The sequence below is a fragment of the Drosophila navojoa genome, chromosome 3 (genome assembly GCF_054131105.1).
Source record: "Drosophila navojoa isolate 15081-1374.11 chromosome 3, UAZ_NAV_1.0, whole genome shotgun sequence".
Lineage (NCBI taxonomy): Eukaryota > Metazoa > Arthropoda > Insecta > Diptera > Drosophilidae > Drosophila > Drosophila navojoa.
In genome coordinates this window covers 21,473,369-21,492,525 of record NC_142891.1, presented here as the reverse complement: position 1 = coordinate 21,492,525, position 19,157 = coordinate 21,473,369, and the positions used below count along the sequence as shown (strand labels likewise).

The 19,157-nt window shown below is 36.5% G+C and overlaps 1 protein-coding gene across 1 annotated transcript; it reads left to right on the top strand.

Moving 5' to 3' along the window:
• The first annotated feature begins 373 nt into the window (after positions 1-373).
• Positions 374-18,414, top strand: LOC115562687 (calmodulin-lysine N-methyltransferase). The gene is made up of 2 exons (XM_030384644.2): positions 374-894; positions 16,800-18,414. Exon 2 carries the CDS (start codon positions 16,904-16,906, stop codon positions 18,251-18,253), a length of 1,350 nt encoding a protein of 449 aa, XP_030240504.1. The 5' UTR covers positions 374-894; positions 16,800-16,903; the 3' UTR covers positions 18,254-18,414.
• Positions 18,415-19,157: the final 743 nt, after the last annotated feature.

Here is a 19,157-nt window from a genome sequence, read left to right as displayed (position 1 = left end):
TTCCCAGAATGTGTGGGGCGGAGCGAAAGATGAAGACGTAACTGCTTTACAGCGGGAAGTCTGTGCTTTATCGTCTTCCTCCTTCAGTTGCTGCCTCTTCAGCTGCTTGTTTCATTTTGTGGTCTCATTTAATTTTCGTTATGCCGTAGCAGCAGCAGCAGCAGCAGCAGCAGCTTCAGTAGGAGCAGCCCGGCTTTTGTCTTAATTTCTAGTGATAAGCCGAGGCGTCTGTCGACCAACTGTAACCCGCTCCAACTATGGGCTCTTCTGGCTTCTCGTGCAGCCGCACAACCAGCGAAGCTTCGAACAGGTTCGCTCGAACATGTTGGCCGCATACGTATCGTGCGCACTGTCTGCAGCGTTTCGGCGACTCAGTTTGTTGCCGTCGCTCATACGCAACGTTGGCCGCGGCTCTATAAAATCAACGAGCTGCCCCTCGTTACAGTTACAAACAATTTTCAGTTCGTTGTTTTCGCTGGCCGCGTGCGCCTCGCCTCGCAACATAACGGCTCTGTTTGTGTGCGGACGCGTGTGTGTGTGTGTGCGTGCGTGTCTGTGTGTGAGTGTATTTTTGAAAATAATTATCAACTCAATAAAAATTCAAAAATTCATTTTTCAAAGCGTATTTTTAAAACACATTTGTGCAATTCAAAATGAAATGAAACCAAACAAAATATAAAAAAAAAAGAAATGAAAAATCCGAAAATTGTGTTAATAATTGCGCACATTAAATAACCATAAACAGGCGAAACTAAAAAACAAAATAGTTTATAGAAATTACCAAAAAATAAAACAACAACAATACATATCGTATTCAAAATTTGTTTTGCGTGCTGAGTTCAATTGCCGCCGAGATTCATTGAATTTTTTATTTGAATTCCTATTCTGTGAATGGTAAGCAAAATATTGTTATGCGTAAACACACTTCTGGTTCTTTTTCTTCTTCTGCTTCTCCTCTTTGTTATTGTTGTAGCAGCTGCACGTTTATGTTGCCATTAACTGCAGTCTTTTGTTCTAGGGTAGCATAAACAGCTTGACCATTGATAAAGTTTCGTTATCTTAACTAAACCCACTCAATGCCAGGGGACCTAATGAGACCTATCTAAATCTTCAGACTTGTGACATAGTTCTTCTGTTCAAGTCACTCCAATTTCAAGCAGAAATATTTTATGATTATTTAGTTTTCTTTTTTGGCAACGTCGAAGAACTGAGCAAGCAGCAGTAGAGCAGGTCAAGGGACCAATTGGCAAAGCTCCTGCTGCTGCTGCTGCTTGTGCTGCTGCTCCTGCTGCTTATACTGCAGCCAAACTATGCAGTTTGACAGCTGAAAGTCGCACAGTTGGCACTGCAAAAGGTCAACCCGATTGTTCAAGTTGAGTTGCCTGAAATGTGCTTAAAATGTTACAATTTCCAATTGTAATTCAAAACTTTATTTCCAGTTAGACTATAGAATGTCACAGCAGTACTTTTCTCTGTCTCTCTTTCTCTCTCTCTCTTTTTATTTCTACATATTATATATATATTGAAATGCATAAATAAAATTTTTGGTGCTCGTTGCCGTAGATAAAGTAATAAGCAATGTGAGATAGCAAAAGTTTTACGGAGCATAGAGAGAGTGAGAGAGAGAGAGAGAGAGAGAGAGAATGAGGCAGAGCGAGAGTGGGTGATAAAAGTGCATAATTAAGATGCTCACAAATGGGCAGCTTAAGGCGTACTTTAAATGTTAAGCAATTCATTATTTAAACGTTTGGAGATTGTTTTCGAAAAATGATTATGGTAAAATTGCTAAGAGCAGAGAAGAAAAAGTTTCGACGTAGTAGCTTATTTAAAATACATTTATCTTAATAGATAAGATATTCCTTTATGAAATCGAAGCTAAATATTTTATATAAAACTGATATCATTTAATGTGTCTATGAACTTTCAGCTAAGACAATTAATTTTTGTAGCATTTTGCGATACTTATCTTGCAGCGCCACTTGAATCAAAAATATTGATTAAAAACTCTGGAATTTTTTTTAAATACATATATAATCAGGCAAGCTTTTAGAAACTATTTATAGTAGAGGAGACCTACTAATGATGAATTTTTTCATACACCACATTTTTATTTGCTTCTATTAAGAACAAAATGCTAGGCTATTAATTTTTTTAGTACACTAAAAACTAAAAAAAATAAATTAAAAAAAAAACAATAAATTAAATAAATTAAAATAGAATAAAATAAATTATTTATTCAGATGACTTAAGTCAGTTTACTGCATTGAATATATTATTATTTTACTCCAAAAGGTTTATTTATATATTTTATATGGATAAAGTTTTATTTAAAACATTATTTTAAGCCTATAAAATCCGGGCAAAAAATGTGTAAGCCTTAAAAGTATGTAACGGTGATTAATGATAATTATAAATTTTGTCATGCAGCATAAAATGCCTTAATTTAATAAAATAAATATTAAATTAAGCCAGATAATGTATTAAAAAATATATTAAAAATATATAATATAAAAAATATCTAAATACTGCTAAAATTCAGCTTAAATTGAGATATCTACAAAATATTCCATTTAAATTTGGCTAAAAACCAGATTTTCAATAAATTTCTTGACGCAGCTGCAGTAGATTTCAATTGCATTATTTATTTCAGTTGCATGTCCGTTCACCTCTGATTAGTAATTAATTGAGAGGTATTTGCCGGCAATTGCGAATGCTTCAAATGCATTTGATTTACGCTAAGCGATTCGCAGGCATTTGCCAAATTGTGTTCAACTCTTTGCCCAGTTGCTGTTGCTGTTGCTGTTTCAGTTAAAGTTTTCTGTTTTGCTTCTCATTTTGATTTATTTGAGCGTTCGCTTATTTATTTATTTATATCGCAAATAAAGTTTAGCTAGCGTTTAATTTATTTTAGTGCGCACAGTTTTTGGCGCTGCTTGCAGCGCACGCTGTGCCGCATTTTATGGCCAAATTAAAGTCAAATGTCGCTGTAATTTATTTTCTGCTTGCTTGTTTCTCATGCTCCCTCTCTCTCTCTGTCTCGCTCTCGCTTGTTGGCCACTATCATAAAAAGAACGAGATAAATACACATAAATTTGCTATGCACTTTAAAGTTCAGTTAACGATTTGATGGATAGACACCGAAAATTTATGTGCACTCTATTGATGAATTATACCGCAAATGTGCGTTGGGCGTGTCGCAAATGTGATGCGATTATGTCGCATCAAGTGGCATTACATTTGGGCATGCCATCTCCTCTTCTCTTTGCTTTAATTTCCCCCCTCCCACCCCAATAGCGCCCCGCTCAGCTTGTCTATCTATTCAAATGCAAAAACAAATTCGCCAGGCACGTGTTTATCTCATTCATCTAATATCTGTGTCTTTGATCCACTCTATTTCCCCTGCCTGTTCGAATAAATGGCACTAATGTCACACTGATGTGTATTAATTGAGTACAGCTTGCACACACATTCTCACACACAAACACACACACGCACACAGACATCCTTATTCACTCAAACTTATAGCTTCGGGGCCATAAATCTAACAAACACCCCTATTGAAATGCTGAGGCGAAAACGTAGATATACACACACATACATATATATGTGTATGTGTATGTGTATGTGTATATGCACAGACATATACATATACGCCTGAGACACCGTGAAAAGTTGAGCCGTTGTTGATATTCACTACACTTTACGAATAGCTGTTAAGCTCCCTGACTTAAGCAATGCCAATAGAGCGTGAGAGATGCTGTGCACTATAATATTCTCGAACTTATCTTGAATAGTTAATTTTATTCATTTTGTTCTTATTTTCACAGCTCAAATTAAAAATATTTTACATTGTTTAATATTAGTATTATAAATTATTTATTATTCATAAATATTGTTGGCATATTAATAAATTAAGTACATAAGAAATTGATATGCATGAAAATATAAACCAATTAAGTAAATAAATATATACATTGAAAAAAATAATAATAAATAAATATATAAATTAAAATAAAATGTATTCAATGTATGAGTTAACCAAGTAATTCATTATAATATTTGTATTGTAAAGCTCTCAAAATACATATATAAAATTTAAAGAAATAAAATAAAAATATTCTTAAATTGAATAGTACAAATAATATAAATAAATGAGCAATAAATATTAATATAATTTCTACCACATTTCCAAAAGAAAGTATAATATATAAATGATGAAATTTAAGGCACTTCCATTGAGTATTTTTATTGTAAATGTATTTAATTTAGCTATATATTTATATATTTTTTGCCAAGTGCATGGAGGCGATCTGTGTATCATGTGGGCAGCACGTTTTGGTTTTGTGACTTATGTTGACCATATGTGGCACTAATGTGTGTGTGTGTGTATGTGTGTGAGCGTGTTTCAGCGTCTATGTGTGTATATGTGTGTGTAAGCGTAATTGTGTGTGGATGTTTGCGGCTTGTGCCTGCTATTGTCCTTTGTGCTGGCTGCTGCCTCAATTAAGTTTGAGCCATCTCTCTCTTTTTCTTTTTCGCTCACTCCCTCGCTCTCTATCTCTCTCTTTCGCTTGCCTCTTATGCTTTTCAATTTCTCAACTAGCAGTCGAAAGTTTGGTCGGCTCAGCATTTTCTATGCGGCCCTGTCCGAAACAATTAGTGCAAGCGATACAAAAGCAACAGCAAGCCAAATACACAACATACACACACAGGCACACACACACTCACACACAGAGGCCATGTGTTATCGCTGTGTATGTTCATGTTTAAACAGTTGGCGTCAAAAATATAATTAAAACGTGCATCAAAGTCATAAAGGCTGCGCAGCATGTCACAATTTTGTTGCTATGTTGCGTGTGTGTGGCTGTGTGCTTGTTGTTGTTGTTTTATTATTTTTTGATTTATCGAGCCCTGCCACTTGACATTGTGTCCTTGTAGCTTAATTGAATTTTTATTGCCAAGTTTGCATAATGTGTGCACAACTAACTGAGCTCAGTTTTTGTTGGATGCGGCATATACGTAATGCACTCAATTGCCAACGCGCATTACGTATACGCCGCGTCAGCTCAAAAATATGCAATCCTTGCTCTTGGCCAAGCACAAGCTCACAAATACACACACAGCCAAACGCTGTCAACTATTATGGGCAGATAAGAGCTAGACACAAATACCAAGAGGGGGGATCCCTCATTTTTAATGCAGGATACTCAATAATAAATTATGCATTCTTATCCAATATCCAGTTTTAAGTAATATTCGTGATATTTATTATCAATTTTACTGTGAATTTACTTTAAGTATCGATAGCTAGCTTTAGCAAGCAAGCAGACGACAGACAGCCATCGTTATACAATACAAATCAAATTATCGATTAGCCTAATCGATTATTTATGTCATCGATGATTAAGACATAGCTGTTATCATATTATCAAATGCTTTCATTGCATTTTTTTTGCCATTTGGAACTTATTGCAAAAAATTGCATTTTTCTTTATCATATAAGGTATTCTGTATATTCCGTTATCGATAAATGGTTTTACCAAGTGAAAATCTTGCAATTAGCTCACATATCAATGAAATTATTTCCTTTTTCTGCTTATCCAAAAATTCCATATCAATATTATTATATGGTATATATATGAGCCAATGTGAAAACTATTGATTAACTGATTTATCGATAAGTTATGAGGACATGCCTTATAGCGTATAACCAAGTCGCATATACTTTTTTGTTTTAAAACTGTTTTCTTTCTTTCGTTGCAGTTGCAACGATTTTCTGATAAGCGGCATTTGGCCAACAGTTAGTTGCCGCTATTGCTATTGTTGTAGTTGTTGTTGTTGCTGTTGCTAGTGCTAGTGCTTGGCTTGTCAGTCAAGCAATCAAGCAGTCATGCTGTTAGTCATGCAGTCATTTAGTCAGTTAGCCCGCCGAGGGCACTTTCAAAATTGCATGCGCCAAACTGATTTTTCATTCATTGTAGCTTTTGGTATTTGTTGCTGTGCGCTGCTTTGCTCTAGCTCACGCTGTTGTTGTTGTTGTTGCCGTTTCTGCACATGCACTTTTCACATTTTCCCTGCTCAGCTCTCGACCAGTGACAGACACACGCGAACTGTGTTCATTCTCCTTTTTCTTCCCATGCCTTATTCAATTGACCAACACCCGCCGCCCTGCCCCGTCCCGCGCACACGTGTCAAAGTTCATTAGGAAAATAAATGTTGCTTTATTTCTGTTGCCTCTTGCCTATGGTAGGGCTTAAGTGCCCAACCAAGCGCATTTACTAAATGGTTTTCATATTTTAAGCCCCTTTTGTTGTTATTGGTTTTGCTTTGCTTTGCTTTTTTTTAGAAAACAATTTTTTAATTAAAATTCAGATATATATATGTATATACATATATATGTATATAAATTGACAAATGAAATTGTGCAATCAAATAGATAACGAAAACAAATGCAACTTCGTAGTGTAATTTGATTTATGGTGAGGGGAAAAAGTGCATCGCTACGAGTATTTCCATTATATTCAACTCGTTTTTAAGCTGGATAGATTTATGGTTTCAATATGTTTTATTTTGCTTGCATTTGTTATCTAGTTTCTGATTGTTTTGCTAGTTGAAATGGAAACAGCTTAGGCTCATATTGGCAATGAAAATTGAATTGGAAATCTGGAATGTAAAGAGTAATGTTTATTTGTCTCGAAATTGCCTAACCATGAACTCTACATAATGTGAGTTTGAAGAATAGAGAGTAAAGCTGTAAAAGTACATATATCGATAAAATATCGATAACTTGTTATATTAATATAAAATCCATAAAAAATCTTAAAATTAAATAAATGAAAGTTTAAAAAAATATATATTCTTATACAACGCAATATATAAATGAATATAATATCTTATCAAATAAAACTGCTCTTTTATCTAAAACGTGTGTGTAATACCCAACAATAGCCTTGAAAAACAATTTCCCAAACTTACATCCACACTAAAACTTAAGCTCTAAACATAATTCTAATGTTTTTAGAAGCCGGTCCATTTATCTTTAACGATTATGTTGCAATTCAAATAGATTGCCAGGATACGCACAATTTGTCACACAGATATCTCTCTCTCTCACTCTCTCCGACCAGTTTTCTGGCAGGTCACGCCCACTCTGCTATGTCTTAACATGGGGTCCTAGGGAATATTTGTGCCGGAGATTTGTGGAGCTTTGGCAACGGCCACTCACAGTTCATTCACAGTCAATAAACATGCCAACGAGCCACTTGGATGCTCGACAAAACTGTCGCAAATATTGAGCTCAGTCTGGCCGTGCCTCAATCTCATACTCTCCAACTATCAATCATGTGGCAACCCATGTGGCATGGACCTTCAACCAGTTTCCTGTAAAGGTAACGACTTATGGCCAGTAAAGGTCAATTGAGAACAGCCGTTGCTGTCGCTTCTATGCCTCCCACATTGTGAATGATGTTTACTTAGGCAGGCTGACCCAGTCGCAGTCCGTGCTCCATATAGCAGTTGCTCTCCTTCTGTTGCTGCTTCACCGTTGCGGGGGCAACTGACTTGTTGTGCGTGCGAGTGCTGAAGCGTGCCAGGCTTTCCAGCTGAGTGATGAAAGCATTTAAGCATCCCCAGCAGCACTAAGTTCCCACACCACTCCAGCGAACGCACCCCTGCTCAACCCGTGCCCTCTAGGCGCCAAAGGAGCACTTACGTGGCACGCAACAGCGTCAGTGAACAGCAGCAGAAGCAGCACTAGCACCAGGGATGGTACTCACTCATGCCACTAGAGCCATAAATGTGACAGTACACTGAGCCAAAAGCATTTATAATTAACCAAAATTATAGTATTTGTATGTAAGAACAAATATTTAAAAACCATCCAATAGATGGTTGATCGATAAGCAATGGTTTCATTGAAGAAACTAAACATAGGGAGAATATTTGTGTGCAAACTCTGATTAGCTGGTTTATTTGAATAGTAGATTAATTGGATTTTTAATATCATATGTCTGACTTTCGATAAATCGATAAATATCGATGTATACTTGGAAACAAACTTTGTTTTACATATATGTCTCCCATTGCAAATCGATAGACATTGAAGAATATTTTATATTTCGATTGCCAATGCTTATGATATTTGCCAACATTCGTATTATCGATATTATGTATAAGTCCCCTCTGATCATTATCGATTTTTTGTTTTGATTGCTCCTTTTATGCTGCTAATTAGTTGCACGCATTTTCTGTCAGTGTTTTGAAAAATCCAACATTGTCCGTGGCAACCGGCAACTGGCAGCCTGTAAACCTTTAACCAGAGCCAGACGATGACATCGAGACACGTCGCTTCTGTCAGTTGCTTGTTGTCGGCTGCTGATGCTGACGCCGCTGTCGCTGCCGCTGCCGCTGCCACAGGCTCTGCCTCTGGCTGTGCCGCTGCCTTTCAGCTACGACTATTCCTGCTGTTGCTGTCAGCTGCACCTCAGGCAGTGATCTGCCCACCCACGACAGCGTTGACTATTTATAGACTGACATTGTGTCCATGTAGTATGCAGCATGTAGCATGTCGCACGTTGTCCCGTTACCTTAGCCGTTGCCTTGTCAAAGGACAGCCCCAAAGCACAGGCACAGGCACAGGCACTGTTCGCCTGTAACTGACTCTGAGGAGATTTTATGTAGCTATGGCAATGTTGTTGAGAAACAGGAGTGTACCCATATATATGTGAGTGTGAATATGTGTGTGTAAGTATGTTTATTGCGCAAACAATTTGCCTGCTTGTTTATTTATGGCTCTATTTATTTGTTTGCAACAACATCAGCGCAGTTTTCTTTACTTTACTTTTCTTCTCTTTTTTTTTGCAATATTATGTATTACTCTGGCTTTATTTATTTATTAAATTAATGCCAAAAATATATGCAATTTGGCCGACTAATTGGCTCAGCACGTGGCATTTGCTAGCTAAGTGGATTATCGTAGAACATTTTCCGATTTTCCGATGTTCCCCCCACTTCTTCAGCTTTGTTTGTTTGGCTGTCGTCTGTTTTTGATGTTTATGTTAATTATGGCGCTAACGATGCTGCTTGACACTCTTTGCCCTTGCCACTCGATCTTCCTTACTCTCTCCCCATCTTGCTCTCTCTCTCTGTCTCTCTCTACTGTATCTTGACTGCTTGGCTTAGAAATTTCGTTCATTTTGAAATTATGTCACCCGGCAGCAAACAAATTTTTGTCAGCTCCAATGATTAAGAACGCGACAATGACTTTTACAAATGCCTTTAGCAACGACCTCAGCTTGTACATATACATACATATATATATATATCATACATATATATCTTTGTCATAGAATCTCTTCGTAGCTGCGCTGTCAAAAGGTCAAGCGACTCGCTGGTTTCAAATTTTTGGCGCTACGTGAATTCTCGCTTTTATTTCACGCATTGTTGGTTAGCTGCCCAAGATAATCACTGCTGCTAGCGCCACGCCCGCAACGCCCAGTTTTGGCGACTTTAAGCCACAACAACAGAAATGTTTTACATATTTGCCTCATGCATTTAATTCTGCTGTGAGCTGCGCTATGAAGAGACTCTAGGTGAAATGTTTTTAAATTTTACAAAATTATCTTTGACTGTTATTTTTTATTTTAAAAAATACTTTTTTTGTTATGCATAAATGCCTTTATTAAAAAATGTATTATTATCTTTATAAGCAGCGCTGCAGGGTGTGAAAAAGTGTATGGTAAATATTTAGCACTGTCAGAGGGCGGAGCTGGAGCCGCCCGTTCGGATGACATCAAAAATGTAAATTATATTTTTAAGCGACACGTGGCTTAAAGTGTGCCCTAAATACAATGCATATAAAAAACGAAAATTAAAAGTAGCCCAAAAAAATTATACATATGGAGAGAATGTATTGCTGCAGGTGCAAATGTCAAAGAACCGTACGATAAATCAATAAGCTAAAAAAGAAAATATATATTTATATATATATATATTTAACTATTGTTTGATGTGGTGGCTACACACACGTGCACACACACACATACATAGGTAAAGTGCCAACTCATCCTAAAAGGGATTTGCAACAAATGCAGAGATCCTTGAACTTTACGCTGAATGTCAGTGGGAAGTTCGACTACCTTACGGCTAGACTGAGGGAGTGAGGGAGGTAGGGAGGTAGAGAGGGATGGGGGAGGAATAAGTGGTAATCAAAATCAAACACACGTGTCTGCCTCAGACAGCTGCAGCTATGTGCCACGCCCAGCGCGACCAAGGCGTCTTGGCCAACTGTGACTGGCAGGCAATAAAAAACGTGGCTGACACTCGGCCAAGCACTTCCGCTGTACTACATAGCTTATGCAAATAATTTAATTAATATTTTATTAAGGCAGCGCAAGGCTCTCGAGGCAATTCCCAGCGGCATCTCGAATGCATCAAGTGGGGCAAAAAAAAAAAAAATAAATAAATAAAGAAAAATAAGAAAGAGAAAAATATGAAATTTAAATACGAGTTTTTTTTTTCTCGTGCTGCATTAATATATATGTACATAACTTGCAGTTGCTCGAGGACTTTTCGCATTCACATTGCGATGAGATGATGCTGTTGCATTTGAATGCATAAATATACATACACATATATGAAGATAAATAAAGATATGTATGTATGTATATATAAAGATAAATAAATGCCTTGGCTGCAGCCGCGCAAAAGTTCGATTCGCATCAGCTTACGACTGTAAATCTGCCTTAATGTTTAGTAAACAGTAAACAAATCGCCAGCGAAACAAACACACATGCACACACACACACACAGGGATAGATAGATAGACAGTGAGGACAGCTAGACAGACAGCTAGTTGCTCATAAATCGATGGGCATTATGGGCGCTAATAAAAGTTTAAGACGTAAGCACAAAATTTTAATCGAGCGCACATTCATTCGTTTTGCTTCTATTTTTTTTTTCAGATTCCTTCAGATTGCGCATACGCCGCGTAGGTTGATAATGTTCTATATAGCTCTGCTAGGCCTTATAAATATGCTCTGCAGTTGGGTCATTTTTAATACATTCGCAAGTATTTCCCTTTGATCTGTCTTCAAATTGAAAATGAAACAATTTATTTATTATTGTGGGAATTTTTTATTTTTTGGCTTTTGTATTCGATTTTTTTTTTAGTGTGAGTTATTTCGAGATTGCGAGAATGCACAGCATTCATCTTGATCAGCTTTTGGTTATGATTATTAAAGTGTTATTTTTACGATAGAATAATAATGTGAAGTATTTTTCTGCTTCTTCTTTTTGTTGTTTTGTTATTTTTGCAGTAGCTTCAAGTTCACATTGCCTTGAACATTTTGAATGCCAGCTGAAAAGGTCAGCTGGAAAACAGTTTGATTTAAATATGCCACTTTGACTTTTCTTATTTCGCATCTGTCTAATATACATTTTAATTATATATAAATTTGTTGAAAACTTTCTCAATTATAGCTCTTCTATTAAGTGACTTTTAAACTGTGAATTTTGATTCATTTCTAGACTTATTTTATGTTTATTTAAACTATGCCATATTTAATCAGCTCTGTTCGATAGCAGCATTCAGGTGTTTCGTTCTTATCTAGTATACGTTTAACTGTTTAGCATTCTATACTATACCTCTCCATAGCTGTCAATCTATTCGAATTTCTGCTTTTACTTATTATAAATTATACTCCCTTATCAAAAGTATATATATATATATGTATTTACATATCTACCCAAACATCGGCAAGGTATATAAAATTCGACTTGACAAAATTACATAGTCTGCTCATAATTGAGTTAGATTTTATTGTCTGCCTAGCGCCGTTAACGAAACCCTTTATAGTCAGATTCTCCGACTTTATCTATAGCATAACGTATACATTTAGAGTGTGTGCGTTATTGCGTGTGTGTGCGTGTGTGCATGTGCTTTGCCGTTGATGGTTCCAAGGTTAGCTACCGAAAAAAAAGGAATCCAAAAAGCTGAGCAAATTTCATGACAGTGAAAGTAATAAATAATGAATTGTAAGAGTTTACGCGAGCAATGAGCGAAGCATATGTACATAAAAGACAGATGCACTGAGAGAAAATTAGTAAAACAATTAATGCAGGCAGTAAGATATTACATTACAGTCAGAACAGAGACTCATTAAGTAATTAAATCAGATTATTGATGCTGTTAGAAATAATCAATATATAGAATACTCAGGCTAAATCAAGTTAACACAGAATAATAATATTTAAATTTAAATTGTTGAATTATCAAAAAAATATATATTGTAGAGGTTTGATCACAACAAACTTATATTTAGTAAATTTATTTATTTATTTATTTATTGTTACAAAGAATGAAATCTAAATAACAGTTTGTTAAGCCAGAGAATGCAAATTTTTTTATTTTTTTATTAATATTTTTTTTTTTTAAAGAAAAGTATTAATAGTTAGAAATTTGAAGCATAGAGGAAATAATGATGTACTTAAAAGAAATTAAACTTCTTTTATTTATTATATTACTATTAAATTACAACACTAGTTTCTGTTAAATCTTAAATAATTTTGACTAATAATAATACATTTTTATGTGTCATCTAATATTCTTATTCATAAGTTGCTATCTTTCTAAATATAATATGATTTTTGTTATTTTTAATTTCATATTTTACTACTTTCATGTAAATCAAATTTGGAAAAATATTTTAAATAAATAAATTTAATAAATCAGCTTTTTTACATAGAGAATTATAATTTACTTTTTATTGTTGATACTTATATTTGTATTAATTTATGTACATATGACCTAACTGTTTGTCTAAGTGTTTGCAGTGTAAACATTTTTCACACACACACACACATATATATGTATGTCTATAACATATTATGTGTTTGTGTATGTGTGTGTGTGTGTGTGTGTGCGAGTGTGCGTATGTGAGCCATATAAGTTTGCGTGCTGCGGCATCGTTGACACGGAACGGCAAGTGAAATGAAACAGCGCAGCTGGGAAGATGTCTGGAGTTGGAGGCGTGATATAGGCAAGCGGAGCAGTTGCCTGCCGACGTCAGTCAGTCACTTTGGGATCGAGTGATGCGTGTGAAAATGTGCGTGTGTGTGGCATTTGGAGAACCTTTTCGCTTTGTGCTTTGGCCCTCAACTGTAGTTTTTTCTCTGGTTTTTTTCTGTTTGTTCGTCACAGTTGCCACTTGGTCGTGGATGTGAATTGAGCGCGCCGAAATTCGCACGCAACGAAAACTTTAAATTACAATCAGCCACGCCCACTTCTCATTGTACTTGCAAATCCACTTAATGTATACTTTTAGGCGCGCTCATTGGCCCTCGGCAGGTGTTGCCTGGCTGGCAGACAGGATCAGTTAGCATATCCTGGTTAGCCGGCGCATTATGTAAACATTGAAACGATTTTTCGGTTTTATTGCACTCTTAGCCAGTGCTTAAAGTTTACTCAAAGACTTAACTTGTTTGCCAGGCAGCGCCGACCCGAGGTCCCGGCCCCTATTGTAGTTCGAACTCACAAGTTTCGTGTTGCCCAAATAACTTTGCCGTCCAACTGCTCAATATTCATGTTTTCAAATATGTAAATCAACATTTTCGACGCTGTGCATTAAACAAGTTTCCAAAAAGTTTTCAGTCCGACGCTAGAGTAGATTGCGGAGTGCTTCAAAGTTATTAATGTTTGATCAAGTGCGCGTCTTATCAAATTCAATTTAGTTGGCATTGTCTGATTTTGTTGTTGCTGGCCCCCCATTGTGGGGATTGGGGAAGTTGATAAATTATTGAAATAGCTGAAAATTTAACGTTGTCTTTAGCTTGTATTTGACATTCCACAGCTTAATTGAATTGCTTTCATATTTTTTAAGCCAGAACGTATACAAGTTTCTTACTTTTCTGTCAAGTTTCATTTGGAGTTTTTCTACTTTAATTTTAGCTATCTTAAGTTAAGTTTTCAAAAAGTGTATACAATTTTTTTTATAATTACAGCCAGTAATTCCTCTTTTTCCAATTGAATAGTTCTCGGGTATAACAGTTTTTGAATAGAGTAGTCTTTGTATATAACAGTTTTCATTTATTTTGATACATGGAAGCTATATATGACGGTTACTGCGTTCAATAGCTTTCGTGTATAACAGTTTTTTGTATAATATTTTTAATATATATTGTATTTTGTGTATATAAACTTTTGTGTTCAAATAATTTTGAATATAAATTTATTGCATATAACAGCTTTTGTACTAACAGTTATACGTATAACATATTTTTACAAAAACATAATCAATAGTCGTGCCTCTTATAAAGTCTTAACTACTTTTCTTAATATAGTCTTGACTAAGATATAAGCTATTAAAGTTAAGCCTATGAGCGAGTCACTTGAGCGGTATCAAGTAATCTCCACGTGCCGTGCTATGGCTGCCTTGACAACACGGCGTATGCGTAATATGTAAAAAATAATTTACAAGTCAAGCACATTTTTTTTTTTATCACATTAGCGCGCGCGCTTTGTGATAAGCCGAAAGGTAAACGTTAAGAGCTCCGCTTATCATATTCATTGTTTTATCTAAACCCCACCTCTGCTCGTTGATTTGCTGCGACTTAAATAAAAGTAAATATCGTTGTTTAAAAAACAAAAAAGATTGTTAAATAAGTAAATTGGGGTCCTGGAGGCATTTACGCCAATTAAGTGTTGCCATAGCCGTTGGCGTTGGCTTCCGCATCTGCTTTCAAACGGCAATCTGATGAATGAAGCTACACGCAGACACAGGCCATCTCTCTCTCTCTCTCTCACTCTTTATCTCTGTCGCATACATTCCGAGTCTGTTTCGCCTTCAGCTTCCGTTTTAAGTGACTGCTCTGCTTTATAACAACAACATTCCATTGGCATCACACATTCCTTCCCACTCCCACTCACTCACTCACACACACACACTCACACAGACACACAGTTGCCTTGATTTGTCTGAATTTTAATTGCGCTGACTTTGATTACGCATTATCCAGAGACGAGCAGGTGTCGTTGGTCAGCCAGGTCTCCCACCCACATACAATCACCCACCCGCTTTAATCAGAATTGTACTTCTTCTTATCGCACACAGGCTCCATATGTTTTTGCTGTTGTTCTCGTTGTTGTTGTTGTTGTTGTGGTTGTTGTCAATGGCCTATGCCTCTCGCAGTCAAATGTTCATTGTTTATTTGTAGACACATATATATATGCATGCATATATATGTATGTATGTATTATGTATTTAATTAGCTTTGCTCACCGCGTCAGCACAATTAAATTTTGTTACGAGCTGTAAAATTTCTTAATTTTTTGATGAATTGCGATGACCAAATGTTGCCAAAATTGGCATAAATCTTGTTTCCTCCTTCATATACATAACAGTAAAATATATTTATTAATAATAAATGTTGTAAATTATCTTCATATGTACAAAATACATTCAAAGCTATTTTTGACACTTTTAAAATGTTAAATCTTAATTTAAACAAAGTAATGCTGGACTTTGTGATGGGTATACTCTATTAAACTCTCTCTGTCTAGCTTAAGTGCTTCTTGGCTGTGCAGAAGACCTAGTTCTCAAGAGAACTATAGATCTAATAATTATAAATAAATTCGATCTAATGATTATAAATATTAATGTACATAGGCTATTTACCCTTATTAAGCATATGTATAAATTCTTGGTCAGCGTAATGTCGTAATCCGATTTAACTATATGTGTTAAACAGGCAGGCTGTATGTCTGTATCTTTCTCTGTCTCCCTGTCTGTCACACAGTCTGACTCTCCGCTTGTCTCCCTTATAAAAAGCAAGGGACGATGATCATTTCAGTAGTCTATATGTAGGCAGCAGTATTCAGTATTGACATTTATATTTGAGTGATACGAAGCTAGAGTGCAGCAGAGAGTGGCCCCATACTTCTCTTAAAGCTCGGCTGCAACGAATTCTACCTGCAACGAGACTCAACATTTGATCGTGACGTATTCTTTGAGTGAACGTCGCCCTATATAAAGGGCAGATGCTGCAGCATTTCTTCAGTCGCCCAGACCTGGTGGGGGTCAGTAGTTCAATGCAGTGAAGTGAAGTGAAAAGGAAATACTTGGTGGAAATACTTGGAGGAATTACTTGGAGGACATTTTTCGAGGATATTTTTGGAGGAAATACTTGGTGGAAAATGATTGGAGGAAATTCCTAAAATTCCTGTACATATACATATACATATACACTTTATACATTTTATATTTTAATTTAATCGCATTTGCTAGAAAATGCATTAGCTAATTTATTCATCATCTGAATGGAAAATAAAAACAAATGTTTCACACATTTTTTGCATAATTTTTAATAAGCTCATAATAAAAGAAAATAAAGAGAAAAAATCTTTCGACTTGCCTCCCAAGAAATTCCTCAGCTTAAGTATTCAAATGTCTGCAGATGAAAAATGTTGAAAATTTGTTTTTACTTATTTTTCTTCATCTTCTTCTTGTAGACGTCTAGCAGATTAGCTAAAGATTTATTATTGCTTTTTACAGTCGTTTATGGACATCGAATTTACATTTGGCAAGGCTATTAAAAATTTATAATTGCAAAATAATGGGGCAAAAGACTTGAGGCGAGTCAAAATGGCAAAAGTTGTTGGCGGTTAATTTGAAAAGTTGATGCCACCAAAAGTTGCCACAGCTGCCGCAACGTAAATCTCTGTCTCTATATATAACTTACTATACATTTTTTTTTTACAATTTTCTACATTGTATATATATTTTTTGTATACTGTTTCTTTTTAGCACAACATGCAGTAATTGGCTGAAAACTGTCAAAGTGAGAGAGACAGGAAGAGAGAGGAGAGCGAGATAGAGAGAGAAAACAACTTGAACGGAACCTGAAAAAAATGTCAACTACCTTAGTACAAAACAAATCAAACAAAAAAACAAAACTGAACAGTAACTCGGAGCAGCTAAACGAGACGGAAACCAGAGTAAACGCAGATTTTGAGGCCCTGGCGAGTCCAAGACATATTGCAACCATATCGCACATGCTGCAGTACGATTTCGATAATACGTTGAATGCTCTGAAAGAGCAACAGCGCCATGCGCTAATGGAACAGACAACAAATACCATAAGCCAACAGCACATCAATAGCAACAACAACAACAATAGCAAAAGCAAAAGCAACAGCAATTCGGATCTGGATAACAACGTGGAGATGCCAGCCGAAAGCCAAAGCCAAGCGGGCAGTCCCAGCGTGGAGCTGGAGGTGGAAGATATAGTCACTGGCAAATCGTGTCTGGGCGCTGCCAACGGCTTTATGCCGCCCACGCCGCCAGCCACGCCCAACTTGCAGAATACGGCGCAAAAGCGTTGGCGTATTCTGGCCAAAGTACTGCGAAAGGACTCCGAGGAGACGGTCAGCTCGTCCAGCGATGAGTTCAGTGAGGAGCAAACAGCATCGGTGCGACGCTTCAAGAGTTTCGATCTGCTGCGGCAGGACAGCTTCGAGGATCACGTGAGCCTCAAGTGCTTGGGCAAGACGGAGAACTGGTACAAGTATCGCATGCAGCTGCACAACGATATCGAATACTCTGTGAATATACATCACATGGAGCGCCAGCTGACGGCCAACGATCTGATGGGCTTCAACAACACGGGCAACATCTGCGTGTGGCCATCGGAGGAGGCACTAACGGCACTTGTGCTGTCGGATCTGGGCGCATATCGTGGCAAGTGGATATTGGAGCTGGGCGGTGGCTTCACCTCGCTGGCTGGTCTGATGCTGGCCAAGTATGCCAAGCCGTATGCGGTGCATCTGACGGACGGGAACGAGGTGAGCGTGGAGAATGTGCGCAAAACTGTTTGCCTCAACGAGCTCAGCTGCTATACCAAATGCTCCGTGCTCAAGTGGCAGGAGGCGACGGCGCGTGCGGCGGCGGAGCAAGCGAAATTCGAGTTCATATTGTGCGCGGACTGTTTGTTCTTCGATGAGGCCAGATCGGCGCTGGTCGATACCATCTGGTATTATTTGGCGCCCCAGGGCGTGGCGCTCATCATGGCGCCCCGTCGTGGTCGCACGCTGAACGTGTTCCGGGATGAGTGTGTGGCGCGTGGCTTTCGCGTCGACCTGGCCACGCGCTACAACGAGACCATCTGGCAGCGGCATCTCCAGCTCAAGGCGGACTCGGCCCTCTACGACGAGGATCTGCACTATCCGCTCCTACTACGTCTCTGCAAATCTCATAGCTAGAGATCAGCGATCCAGCTAACCAAATGGGACACGGGCGACGGGGTGCAGCTGCCTAAGTAGGTTCAATTAAAGTTTAGTCAATGGTTTAGTTTTTAGCAAGCAAATTCCAGTTTACACCTAAAACAATTTTTAAATAAATGTTTGAAAAAAACACACCAAAATGGACTCGATTTACCTAAAGAAAATTATTCCTCCCACACTGAAATAAAATATATATATATTTAATGCATAATTTAATATATAATTTAATGAAGGTTGGTCATACAAAAAATTCAATAATTTTAAATTTGTTTTTAATTTTTTTTTATTTACCACAACCGGTTCCTTTCTTCGTGCTGAATTACTGACAAAGAAAACATTATACTATAACTAGTTATTTATAAGTATACTCCATTTAGCATACATCCATTATCTTATTGTAATAAGTTCATTAATTTCTAACAAAAACAATTTTTTTTATGTGGAGATCTTTTCTGATTTGTTTTATACGAGAAACAATTTTTTTTTATAATAATATTATGTAAAAATAATGTGACAATTTTGTTTAAATTATATTTTTTAAACGAAAAAAAAAGTAAATTTAATTTACAATTTCCTTAAAAATTAATTTCGCACAGATTTGCTTTAAATGATGTCCGTTAAATTATTCTTTGATTATATTTAATTCTTTTTTTATGTATATTTTCTATGAATTGATATTCTTTTTCTATTATATACTGAATTTTTTAAAGAACTATTCCACAAAACAATATGAAATTAAAAACCAACCAACTAAAACGTTTAATCTAGTTAAGGCACTGTTAGATTCTTATTAGCAAAATTCCTTTGATATGTATATTTAATTTGCGGTTATTCCACAAACACAAATACTCTATATTATAGTTAAAACATTTATGGTTTACAG